At 41.9% G+C, this 13,538-nt stretch overlaps 1 protein-coding gene across 1 annotated transcript in view; it reads left to right on the forward strand.

Annotated features, from left to right (window-relative positions):
• The window catches only part of HDGFL3 (HDGF like 3), a 38,617-nt gene that overhangs the window by 13,256 nt on the left and 11,823 nt on the right, over nt 1–13,538 (forward strand). Inside the window, exons 2-3 of the mRNA XM_086620330.1 lie at nt 9,826–9,902; nt 13,182–13,320. Of these exons, the coding sequence (XP_086476456.1) occupies nt 9,826–9,902; nt 13,182–13,320 (216 nt within the window). The remainder of the gene's footprint in view (nt 1–9,825; nt 9,903–13,181; nt 13,321–13,538) is intronic.

A 13,538-nucleotide genomic window follows, 5' to 3' on the forward strand; every position in this document is an offset into this window, starting at 1 on the left:
TATTAGTTTGTCTCTGACATTAATATTACTTATAGCTCTAAAAATACATCTTTTTGTCATTCATGTTTTTATTATTTAATTTGAGTAATTTTTTTCTAACATGGTTTAGTAATTAGAATTTAGGTTCATAGGTTTGTGTGTACATAATGGAGTGCTTTGAGTATTTTTATATGAAGAGTTTCTGTAAGCTGCTGCTTGAGTTTTTGGGGTTTTTTTTGAGGAAAATGTTCATTTTGATAAATAAGGTTATTAATCTTTTAGGAACTATCTAAGTAAATTTAAGCGACATTACCTTTTTGGTCAAAACTAAATGAAAACTCTCATTCTGAGGTTTTGGAAGCAGAAAAACAGGCAGATGGGAGGAGTATGACTTGGCTTGGAAAAACTCGTTCCTGACTCTCTTTAGGCAGACAGATTAAAATTCCTAAGAGTTTAACCTACACAGAGGGACTTTGCAAAGAAGGTATTTGACACCGTAATGACAGCTCCTGGAAACCTGAGCAGAGATTGAAAGCAAACCCAGCAAAAATACCAAAGTTGGGTCTGAGTGCTGTGCAGAGACCACTGTGACTCCATGAAATCTTTTTTCATTCCATGGTTTTAGTGACCCAGTCGACATAGGCAAAAGTTCCATCTTGGCAAAACAGTCAGCCAGTTTAATTGGTTGTTTTGTACCATAGATGATGGCTAAGGCTGCGGGAGTAATGGAAACAATTATTTACAGACAGTTGTTAGTTTTAAAGCAACCCTAGGCTTTCTGCAGACGCTGAGCTCTTCTGCAGGTACGAGTTTCCAGTTTGTCAGCAGAGTAAACAGGAAAACCTGCCTTTGAATGAAAAATTACTGCAAATCACTCCATGTCACTGGCTTTGCGATTAGATTCCATTGCTTCTCATTCCCTCCAGATTGTACATGTTGTTGTACGTGTTATTTGCATCACAACAAAATAACTGACCTGCGTGCCGGTGATGCTTGGTGATTATACTTATCCCATAGCCCCAAAATCCAGACTGAGGCCTCTCCCCTGCTGAGGAGTCCCAGGCCACCATCTGCCTGTGAGCACCCCAAGTGCCGTGACTTGGTGCTCCAAGCGTGCCTGTGCTTCTGCAGCCCTCAGCGCCAGGATGCAGGGCCTGTTCAGTTACTTCCACCATACTCAGTGCCTGCAGAAGATACCTGTTGGTGCGGCTTCTCCGCTGTGTACGCAGCTCAGCTGGTGCGGGCTGCCTGTGCCGGCAAAACGCTGGGTAGGTAATAGGTAAATTAGTTTATGATACTGTGAGACAGAAGTGTATGTTTGGAAGCAGTTGCTTAAATCCTGCAAATAGATATTCTGTTGTGAACACCAACACTCAGGTGTTTAAAACCGTGAGTCTTTATGGTCTGTGGGTCCACAGAGAGCAACATAATAAAGCCAAATACATGCTTAGCCGTGTCTCCATTCCCTCTGGAGGACTGGTCAGGACGCTCATGTAGTCTCATCTCTACTGCTGCACCAAAACCTCAGAGCGCTGCAGGACACTAAAAATGTTCTGTGCTTTTAAGGGACAAAGATTTTGTGTTCTTTTCCAATGTAACAGTAAACATTTTTCCTACGGAGGCAGTTGTTCAGTGACAAGGAGTGTTTCAGTCCCTTGACATTATACTCCTTAGCTGCAGCTGACGGTAACAAAGCAGGTCACAGAGGAGACAAGCAGGAAGGTTTTCTGTACCCAAAGGCCCAGATGATCGTTGCAACCTCCAGAGTGTCAAGCTTGAATCCTCCCTAGCAGGAGCCCGCAGGCTGCAGCAAGTGAAGCAGATTGTTCCCTTCTTTGTCTCTAGTGTGTTTGTGTTCACCCTGATGCAAACTGGAGGCTCCTACTCTGGGACCTGCAGTCTCCATCGATCACATTTCCTTACTCAAATCAATTTTAGCTGCAAGCTTTAGTGTCAACAGGGTTTTGTGTACTTTGTGAGAAGCTGGACCAAATATTGCGTAGGGACGCTTGGTATTCTTCAGCCTGGAAATACTGTGCCAATCCAATTTTTTTAACTGACTTTTTGGGGAAGTAAATTACATTGGAAAAGAAATAGTAAATTAAGCCAGCCAAGTCTAGGAGACTGCAATCTTCCAGAAATTTGCTTACCTTTTGGCTTTAAGTGTGCCAATATGAGTATAAGGACTAACAACACTTCTTTTAATAAAAGCTTGAACGGTGGAATATGGAGCTTTGGATATGTGGAACATACGAGCCTCGAGTATAAAATTTGGTTGTATTTGACCAAATGTCAGTGCTCTGGGCAGGCTCGCTCTGATTGAAAACGTTTTGATCAAGTTGACTGGCCAAAAAAATCCTATCTCATAAACAGAATATTTTTTCTTAAAAATGAACAAAATTAATGAAATAGTAAAATTCTAGTGCAAATATTGGAAGGCAAAAAATATTCCTCAGTCTAACAAGTTCTTATACCATTCATCCACTCTTTCGAGCAGTCGTGATCCAGAAAGTGGCAGGTTTTGTCTGAGCACTTTGGGGAGGAAGATGGTATGACTTTGCATGACCCTTTGGCTTATGAGAAGAGAGTGGCAGGAGAGAGATACGATGTTTGTGAATGTGCACTCCCTAAAATTTCTTGGTTGTTGATGTCTTGACTGCCTAATTAGTTTTTGTTTGCTGTATGTCTTCCAAACACATTTTTGTATGTGTTTTTTGCACACTTTCATATTTCAAGACAAAAATATTTGTAATAAGATGATAAAGTAGGATAACCAGATTTTTGTCATCAGAAAGTGCTTTCATTTGGTGTTAGTGGACTCACTACGGTTTGCTCGGATGTATGTACATTGCAAGCAGTACTTTGATATCCAAGGAATAATTCAGACAAAGGAGAAGCAAGCTTCATTATGCTTAAAGGGAAGAAAAGTAAACACAAAATGTCTCAGAGCTGGCAATATTTATTGAAAATGAACAACCTCTCCCCACCCATCCACAAATAAAAAGTAGTTTTGTGAGCCATGAAACTTAAGAAGTGTATTTTTCTCTGGCTTGCCTTTATGTGGAGCCCCTATTGTCTGATGTTTTGGTTGAGCCTGCGTTACAATCTGTCTCTCAGCATATGGACTACTTGTCTGTCCATCTTCTGATGTTCTTCTTTGTTTTATCACAAAACATGGGGAAATTTAATATCTCTTTGGCCTTTCTCCTTTTGTCTGGTTTGACAAAATTGTCTGATGTGGCCCTGAGTTATTGCAGGTAAGAGTTGGACTGAACATAGTGTGATCACATCCTTTCCTTTCCACATCCATCCTTAGGGAACAGACTAAGAAAAAAAAAATCCTACTGGTAGCACCATTGCTTCTCTCCCAGTGGCAGGGAAATATTTCATTTTGAGGAAATGGAGTATTTTTGCAGCCGTCTAACTTTGAGGTGTGCTCACTGGGAGGATAACAGTTTGGTAACCTGAAATCCTCCTCTGACTGAGCTGGAAGTATTTATTAGTAATACCTAGCATTTTAGCAGTGGACCTTAAGTCCTTTATGAGGAGAACAGTACCATAGTCCCCATCTGTAAAAGTAAGACTGAAGGAGATGCAGTGATGTAGCCAAGGACATCCCAGAGGCCAGTGGCATAGACAGGACTAGGCTTTGTATCCCCAGAGTCTCCTTCTCTGACACTCTTCTCTCCACTAGCCACCAAAGCTCCCGGAGAACTTGAATCGCATGAATAGATCTGTTATCTGCAAAGCCGTGCATATAGGTACCGGTCACGCAGAGCTAAGCTTTGGCCTGGGTTTCATATTGAAGATTAAAGCAACTCTGCAGAAAGTGTATTTCAACTTTCTGTCTTAAAAATGTGCTGCTAATTAGGGATGTAAAGGGGCTGAATTCAGCTGCAAGACTGCTGATCTTTCCTAGTGAGACATTGCCTGCCAGCATTGTTTGGACTCCAACTAACCCTTCATTGTCTTCTATCTGGTTGAGGTCCTGAGCATGCACAGAAAAAAAAAGGAGGATTGATGTCTTTATATTGTCATTTCTGGCTGTCTGCAGGATACCCTTCAGCCATTTTCAGCAGTGCTCAAAAAGTATGCTCTGCTGGTTTTAATCTTGTTTTGCTTTTTGTTTTTGCTGGTGGCACTCTTCCATGCCCAGAGACTTTTTTAATTTTTACTTTTGTAGCTGTGCAATTCCACCTTTTTAAGCTGGATTGTGCTTTTAGTCTCAACCTTCACAGGGTTATCTTTTTTAGTGGGTGAAAAAGTGCATATGCCAGCATTCCACACTAGGAATTCTAGTATGTCATGTACATCGGGGAAGGAGTTGTGCTCTGCTTCAATTATCACATAGTCCTAATAAATGAGAGAAAAATTCTGCAGTCTCCAATCAGCTTTAGTTGAATTGCTGTTCAGTTTAAGTACTACAGAATTCGAGTCACAGTTTTTAGCTTGAAGGAGGTTGGATTTTTTTTTCTTCTTTTAGGTTTTTTTTTTTTTTACATTTTAGGATCCTCTGGGAAAAAAATAATATTTTACAGAACAGTATTTTAAATAATGGTTTAGAGAAGATACTGCCATACTGCTGATTCCCAGTAGCATTAGCTATTAAAAATCATATTAAATCCATCTGAATAAAAACATTGTAGAAAAGCAAAATATCCTATTTTAATAATGGATTTTGAAGAGTATTGCTTTTATCCATCTACAGTTTTGCTAATAAGCTAACTGCAAAAGATCAAGCTGCTTGCATGTATTGGGCAATAATAAGCAACTTGAACCACTTTCCAGCAAAAATACTATAGGCCTTTGCTGGACTGCTGTGCAGTGACTCCAGGGATTTCAGTGGGAGATACTGATCTCTGCAGAGCTTCTGTGTGCTTTTGCCAATCAAAGGCATTTACAGTATGTCAAAACAATCAGTGATTGCTGCTCTGCAGTTTTAATTCCCTCTTTTTGCAAAATAAAAGGACTTGTTCTTGTGGTTTCAATGCCCACATTAGCATCTCTGCATGCTGAAGTAAAGCTTTCCTGTCTGTACAGGTGGACCCGATAGGTATTTTCACATAATACGTGGGGTTTATTTCAGTGTAAAATTCTGTTGGAATACAAGGGAACAGGGTCTGGTCAGAAAGCCACCCTGACAGCCTGGAATTCCTGCTTCTGAACAGCAGCTTATCCACAGCACAGAGATTTCGTGACAGCCATACAACATGACACCTGCTGTCCCTCCAAGTGGAAGAAGACGCATATGGGATGCCCTTCCGCCTTGGTGGGCAGAACTGCCCCTTTCCTGACTGCTGCAGTAACGTAAACCTCCACAGAAAGCTGCTTTACGTAGACAAGCAGAGAGACAAAGCTTGCCGTTTTCTCTGCGTCTCGGAGAGACATGTTTCCCATTTTGCAGGGAATGCAGAGCTCTGCAGAGCAGAACACCCAGGAGGGGGTGCAGCTTCCTCTGGTTCTGCACCAGCCCTCCCAGGGAGCTCCTCCGCCTGTCTGGAATATGCCACGTTATCCCACAGGCAGGCAGGGGGATGATTTGTGCCACTGTTGTTCTCGGAGGGCAGCTCCATGCTCTGCTCCTCGCAGAGCTACAGCTCTGCAGCTCCAGTCCAACCCACCCAGCCAGATCCTCTCTCCCCAGCGTCCCTAACCTCATGGCAACCTCCTGAGTTCTGCCAAACCCACCCTGCGAGAACCAGTTGGAAATACTACCTGAGAAGTCAGCAATTCCTCAGCACCACTGAGAGCAAAAGACTTGGGCTGCGTATACATCCTAGCCCGTAAACGACAATGTAAGGAGACGGATTTCTTGCCTGCACGTTGGTAGTCCCTAGCAACATCATTTGATAAAGCCCTGCTCTGGTTTGAGAGGTCCAGGCTCAATTTTCTGTTCAGTGTTCCTGACCCTAGAAGCCTGGCGTTTGTTTACCAAAAAAAGCACAGTTACGTCTTTAAAGCTCTGCTGCTTGGTTGGCAAACAAATGCTGGGAAGTGCAGCTCTGCTGAGGTTGTGCAAAAAGAAAGCAATTGTTATTCATTAAGCAGATGACAGCAACGGGAGAAAAAGGGATAAAACTCGAAATCCGAAACCACCTGCTTTAATTTTAGCCATAATTGAAGCGGCTGCCCATGATGTTGCTGATGCACGTATCGGATTTGCACGCCACGCTCTGCTCTCACTGATTTCTGTGGCAGCAAGCTCCAGCCCACCGTCCGCTCCGGTTCAGGAGGGGATGAATCTCCTGTTTGATTGCAGGTTGTAACAGGCACTTTGGAATCTGTTTGTTTCCTTCCAGGAGCAAAATGTGATGGCAGTCTGGCTCTCTGATAGACAGATGCTTTAGTCATTAGTGAGGTTTCTGTGACTACAACACTGAGTCCTAGTATGGGTGCACTTATCTCTTTTGTTCCTGGTTCGAAGCAGTGATGCTTTTCTCGCTCTTGTGCTCATGCGCTCGCTCCCTTCCTCTCCCTCCCTCTCTCTCTGTCTTTGATCTTGCTGATATGGGGAAAACTGTCAGATCCAAATCTTCGGCGTGTTTAACCAAAACATCTTGTAGGAAGGGAATAAATTGCGACTGAGTGCAGGCGCAGGGGGCTGCGGTATGGTTGCTTGTACTGCCTGCTTTCTGTTACTGCAAAACAGCAGCGATGGTCAAGGGGTGCTGGGGTTGTTCTGCAGCTAAATAAGCACTTAGAGGCTCAGTGTTCACTGAGGGCTAAGGTGGTTTTGCTGGGAATGGGTGGACTGCGCAAAGCTCTCCTTTCATGGCCTCTAATGCGAGGATTCGCATGAAACAGGTAAAAAGGGAAGAGACCTTTTCTAATGGCAGAGAGGATCTCATCCTTCACTAAATTCCCTGGAGTTTTTGCCATCGAGTTAAATGGCTGTAAGATAGCACTGTCACTTCATATTCAACCTCATTACTGTACTGGCGACATAAGCCTGAGAACTGAGGAGCTCACAGGAAAATCAGTGAAGGCAGGAAAAGTCTTGACCTCAGCTGCACAGTGAAATGTTAGAGTGGGAGCATTGACGGTCTATCCTTGAGCTGTTCAGTGTGGATTTATGCTGCGTGTGTTTGTATGTATATGCCAACTTTCAAAAGCCATGAAATTTTTTTATGGTTTCCTGTGATGATACATAGTCAGAAGGAATACTCAGATAAATAAAGAAACATGCCACGAAGTGGGGAGCAGGTGAGCTGCGTGACAGATGTGGATTTGGTGCTGCTCCTTAGCTAACAGTATAAAGTACTGGGAATACGACATGAGGCTTAACTCCACTTGGGATGTTGCTTAGGAGAAGATCCTCACTGCTTTGGAGTGTAGCACGTTGTGTGATGTAAGATCCCCATTCCCTTCTGATCCCCGTTCCCTACTAAGCATGTCTTCATTCCTCTGCTTTGCTGATCATTTACAGCTGTTTGCGTTATTTCATGAGAAATTCTTAAAGGGCTGAGACAGTAACGGGACTGGGCTGCTCTGTAATGCAGCCCAGAGCTGGCACTGTGTTTCAAGCAGTCAAATGAGATTCGCACTCAAGTCCCAGCAGACGTTGTTCGTCTCAGTTGCTGGAGTCCATATTTTTCTGGGGTCTAGTATGTCTCCGGACGTCTTCCTTGTCGTAATAAAGAGCAAGATGGCTGTGGCATCCAGACAGTTGAGGTGTATCACCCCTGTACTTGGTACCAGCACAGCCTTTTTTGGTCTGACGTGTAGGTACGTCCCTCTTTAAGGAGGCACAATATGTGTTGCAGAGTGGGACATGCTATCTCCCTGACCTGCTATCAGTTTGTAAAGTGAGTTGTGGTGTTTGTCCCTTGCAGTCATTTTATCGCTGTTATAGTCTAATACCTGTATTTAAGTTGTGGATTGTGGGCACTTACTTAAAAACAAATAACAAATAGTTAATGTCAGAAAATAATGAGTTCTAAAACAACATCTTTGGCAGTCTTTCCTCTATGTATTCCTGATGACGAAGAGGACACCAAACAGCCTGTCGTGTCGTTTCAGTTCCTTCTTACACACAGCTGAGCTAAAAGTGAATGCAGGTTTCCATCTTCCACCAGTGTGTGTCTTCCTTCTATGTGCATTTAAGTAATAGATTGTCCTTTTAATTATCAATTCATTAGCTTTGTTAAGTAAAAGAAGTTGGGTAATTGCTGTGCCCACAAGGCGTGTGACACCTCTGACCATCAGGGATTGTCTTCTGCAGACTTCGCTGGGCAGTGAGTGCACGGTGACACATGGCCCAGCACACTGGAGCCCCACCATCCTCAGCCCTGAGTCACGCCGCAGAAAAGAGACAGGGAATGGTTTGAAAGTGCTCTTATATCCCATGATTTTGGCATAGCTTCAGAGAATGCTCCACTTAGACCTAAAAGATAGGCATCCATTTCTTTTGCAGAATGGAGTCCTGTGATGTTACAGCTCCACATGTGGCTCTGGTTTCTCTGTCCCCAACGGGTTTTCTTGCAGAAAGACCAAAAGGACTTGAATTCTTCTAAAAGCTCATACTCCTTGGAGGGCTACGTAGCCAGCAGATGCTTTACAGTGAAAGAGAACATCCTTTGAAAACAATCTGGTGTTTATTAATCAACAAGAATTCAGTGTTTAGGGTTCTTCGGCAGGAAAAGAGAAGGAAAGCACATGTGGGCCTGGCCTCCTGAGTGAAAACATGCAGGTCCCATCCCTGAGCTCTGCTGAGGAGCAGATTTCCTATAGCAGTGGTATGTCAGCACTTTGCTCTCTGTTCCAGTGATATTTGGCAGGATTCAATATGCTTATGTAGGGACTGAGATGCCTATGAGGCAGGCAGCAAGCCATTCACCTGCTTGCTGGTGTTGCCCTATAGATGTGTAGATTCATTAGGCTCCCTCTTAGCCAGAGAGTTCTCTGGACACTTAATTTTAGACACCCACATATGCTCAGAAGTGTCATTTCTGGGAAGGCAGGCTTAGATCTTATTTAAAGCTGTGCTGTGTTTCTGGTTTATGTGGGTAGGCACCTGGGCTCTGTTATTTCTGTTGCAGAGGGCTGAAAAATTAGATATGGACAAGATGAAGTCATGGGCTTAACCTCCTGCCTTGCGACCAACGCTCTCAGACGTCAGAAACGGGGTCTGGGCATTGCTCAGCCTGAGCAGTTTGTGCCAGTCCCAGCTAGATCTCAGGAGAGCACCCTCACCGTCCCTCCCTTAGCGGCTCTGCAGCTCTATCTTGAGCAAAAGGAGATGGGATAAAAAGTGAAGGAAGAGATCGGGTACAGAGGGGAGCAGTGACCAAAAAACATCCTTAGGATGCTGCAGGGGAAGGAGAGTCCCAGGCCCTCCTTACCCTGGCATGCGTTCTGCATTGTGCACTGGGTATCACCATCATCACCAAGAAGCACCAAGGAGAGATTGTCCGGTTTTCTGGCTGCAGAGTCTCAGAGGTGCCATCTGCTCCCTGTTTGTTGCAGAAGTTATTTAGGTGGCTGTGTGAGACAGACAGGATCCTCTGGGCTTCGGGGCCTTGGATGAGACAGCATCTGAAGTTAACACTTAAATTAAGCAGACTTGATTTGTTGCCTTTGTGTATTACAATGCCCATGAAATCATTAAAACTTTTGTCTGCTCCTTGGCCTTCCGTCATCTCCCCGTAGTGTTTCTGATGTGTGCTGACTTTGTATGACCTGCCTGCCTGAAAAATCAGCAGTCATCTTCCCTTCTCCATGCCAGTACACAGTGAGGGCTCCTAGGGATGTGGGATACCTGCACCAGCACTTCCGTGGCTTGGTAGGGATTCTTGGATGAGGTGCACCACATTTGGGAATAATCCTTTTTCCATTTCTATCTCACAGATTGATGAACTCCCTGAGGGAGCCGTGAAGCCTCCAGCAAACAAATACCCCATCTTCTTTTTTGGGACTCATGAAACGTAAGTGAAAGAACATGATCTTTTCCCTTGAAAATGTCTTCTTCCACTGCAGCTAACATCATCTCCACTGATTTTATTGGAACAAATCCTGACGGAAGCTGTTGGGAGCCTAGATATAGGTCCTACGAGCCCGACTCACTCTGTTAACACATGGAAGTGAAACCTGAAAGTAGGTGGGAGTGCTGCTGCGTGGATGGTATACCATGGTCTAAGCATCAATAATAACCAGGGCCTGTGTATTAAATGGTCATCTGAACTCGGATGCAGAGGCAAAAATATTTTACTTGGGTGCGCATGATAGTAGAGATCAGACTCTTATATTCAGACCCATTTGGGTTCTGTCTGTGTCCTGCGTGAGAATTGCTTGGTAGTTTGTAAAGTGAAAGGAAGCAGATCCCAGAGTCTCACACAGTCCTCACGTAGCTTTAAATATATGCATTCCTCTGAGATTTGTGCTGGAGATAATTGTAGGATGGAGATCTCAGAAGTGACAGAAGAACTGAGCTGGCCGAGCTTGTAGGGAAAGAAAGGAATCAGAACAGAAACCATAAGTTAGGTTCTTAGTCATTGCTACAAAATGTAATGTACATTCAAAAATTATAATGTACATGTCTCTATATTAAACTATGTCTGACATAGTTTAAAAAAATAAATTGCAGTTTCCATTTTGAGTGAAATGTTTACATTTTAAAACTTTTCCTTTGCCATTTGCAGGGAACATGCTTTCTAGAATTCCTAAAAAAATTGAAAAATGAAAAAAAAAAATTCTAACGACATGTAAAATTAAATTTTAGAGGTTCAAAGTTTTATTAAAAAGTTGTTTATTTTTGAATTTTAGTATTATTCCAGAACATAACAAGCCCCATAGCTCATACATCACATTTTATTTTCAAAATCTTTAAAGGCAGTTTCTGCTTAAAATAGATCAAAATAGCTTCTCTTTAATTAAAATATTTCTTCCTCTTGCTGTAATGAAACAACCTGATATTTTAATATATTGTCATCTACTACTACTGTCACAAAATAATCTGAAAAGAATAAAGTTCAAATAAACTTAAGTTGTTTTAAAATCAGAAACCAAAATGTAATTTTTTTTTAATGGAAACATTTTTCTTGAGAAACATTTTGAGAGAAAAACTCTGACCACTTTTATTCTTCTGAAATGAATGAATCCCAAACTGCTAATCTTTTTGGTTTGGATTTTGTTAGCCCATGATCTGAATGTAACATCTGAAACAGGAAAACAGTTTGTAGTTATTAACTTAATAATTTAAAAAGCATAACTATTAAAAATGAACTGTAGATTGCAGCTCCTTAGTTTTATAGCAGAGCAGTGGAAACCGTTATAGTCTCCCAGAAAGTATTTCAAACAAAGATGTAGACAATTTTTTAGTGTTTACTATACATAAAAGGCTGTAGAAACATTTCCATACATTACTGTTGAGCTAAATTAAGGTAGATCACGGTAAATTTCATACAGCTTTCCTTTGTTGTTTGTGTTAGAACTGTATGTATTCTGGCAACAAGGAGACAGCTCCTATTATTAGCAAAAGCATAGATAAAATAATTTATTCAGATCCCTTGCTCTCTTGTAACCTTTAATATTAATTTGGAATTAGTTTGGAAATCACTGTTTGGCTTTCAGGTAGAAATGCATTCTTGGCTTTGTAATTATATAATTGAGATATTTCTCAATGAGACAACGGAGTGTGGATACCATTCTGCCTCCTGTGTAGTTAAAAGGAAGCTCCTTCCCCAGAGATTTGTCATCTGATGCCTTTAGCCACCAGTTGCCTCTCTATTGGCCAACTTCTTGGCCAGTGGGATGATTTAAGTGAATGAAACTTTGCACGTTCATGAATGCTGGGAAGAATCAGGGCATGAATCAGGGCATAAATCAGGCATTAATCTGAATAATATTTACAGAAAGGAAAAAATATGATCCTGTGGTTAAGGTATTAGACTGGCGCTGAAGAGACTTGGGTTTTCCCTCTGCACTCCGCTAACAGTTTGAGTTTGACCTTGGGCAAATCTTTGTGCCTCAGAAGCCCGTCTGCAAAAAAGGGCAACTTCCCAACCTTGTGATGACGTTACAAGAATAAATGTGTTGTAAATGGTGGAGCTCCAAGATCCTGTGGTAATGGAGACCGTAGAGTTAATGTTAATTGCAAAGATCATCAGGAAAGTAGGACAGTGATTATGGTGAAGGACGCTGTGACTTGCTCAGCTCCGGTCATTGGTGACATAGAATCTTCCATATGGGAATGAAGTGGGTTTTTTAACCTTCACTGTTTTTAATTCAACTTACTATTAGCCATCCCAGTACCGTGATACAGAGCACAGTAAACACACTGGATATAGATACCAAATGAAAAGGAAATTATGCTTTCTTCAGTTTTATATAAGTTAGAATTTTACTGTAAAGTATGCAGGAAAAGCAGGATAAATTACCACTCTTTTTTTTTTTTTTCCGCCTGCATTCTGCTGCCTGTGCCTGAAATTAGTTGGCCCAGTGCATAGCTGACTTAACGCAGCAGCAGAGCACAAAATCCCTCCTTTGCTGTGCTGTCTAAAAAACAATTTGGCCACAAGCACCCTGTGTGTCTCATTGTTTCCTTGCATTACTCATCTGCCTATATTCACCCATTGTTTCTTGTCTTATATGAAATTATAAGATTTTTGGGAAGAGAACATTGTTATTGTATTTGCACAGAATCTAGCATGTGGGGGCTCATTCCAAGAAAGAAGCTCCCAAATTCACTGGCAGTATAGATAATAATAAATGCCACTGCGTTTTCTGTCCAGTGGTACAAAGAATAAGTTTTGGCTCATGGGTTCTAGGCACTCCTTACATGCTTTAAGTTTTCAATGGTATTTTTAGGTCTTTCTGGGTTTGTAACACATAGGATTGGAAGTTTGGTCCCTTGCTATCGCAGACAATTACGTCACATAATCCCTTTCATAAACTGTTCAAGTGCCAGTTCCCAGCAGTAGTTAATATAATAAATGAGACTCGGTTTAGTTGTTTCTAGAGAGACCCAGCGTGATTTTGCAACATCAAACATCAGGATGTTGAGCCAATCCATTAAATCAGACTCACAGCAGTAACTCAAAGCCAGTGTGCTAAATAAATAAATAAACAAACAAATAAATAAGACTGAAAAAGAAATTATAGAATGAGCAGAAGAATAGGGAAGACGTTTGCACTGTTAATGTGGGGGTTTTTTGAAGAGGAGGAATTTTAGTCCTTTTTTGAATGTTACCTTTGTTAAAATGCAGTGCATTCCTGGGGCCCAAAGACCTTTTCCCATATAAAGAATATAAAGATAAGTTTGGGAAGTCGAACAAGCGAAAAGGATTTAATGAAGGCCTGTGGGAAATAGAAAACAACCCTGGAGTAAAGTTTACTGGATATCAGGTAAATGACTTTCACTTCTATTCCTTCTTATCTTTCTTGTTTTATTCTTTGAAGACTTCTTGTCAATGTAAACGCTGTCTAAGTGATGCAGAAGGTCCTGGTTTTCATGGAGCTAGAAACTTTCACAGCTTTTGTAATTGTGTAATGTAAAGACAACTGTGGTCTTGCACTCTGTGACAAATTGAACTTTAATCATACTGCAGAGCCCTTTGCTTTCT

Source organism: Tauraco erythrolophus, chromosome 14, assembly GCF_009769465.1.
Source record: "Tauraco erythrolophus isolate bTauEry1 chromosome 14, bTauEry1.pri, whole genome shotgun sequence".
In the NCBI taxonomy this organism is placed as follows: Eukaryota; Metazoa; Chordata; class Aves; order Musophagiformes; family Musophagidae; genus Tauraco; species Tauraco erythrolophus.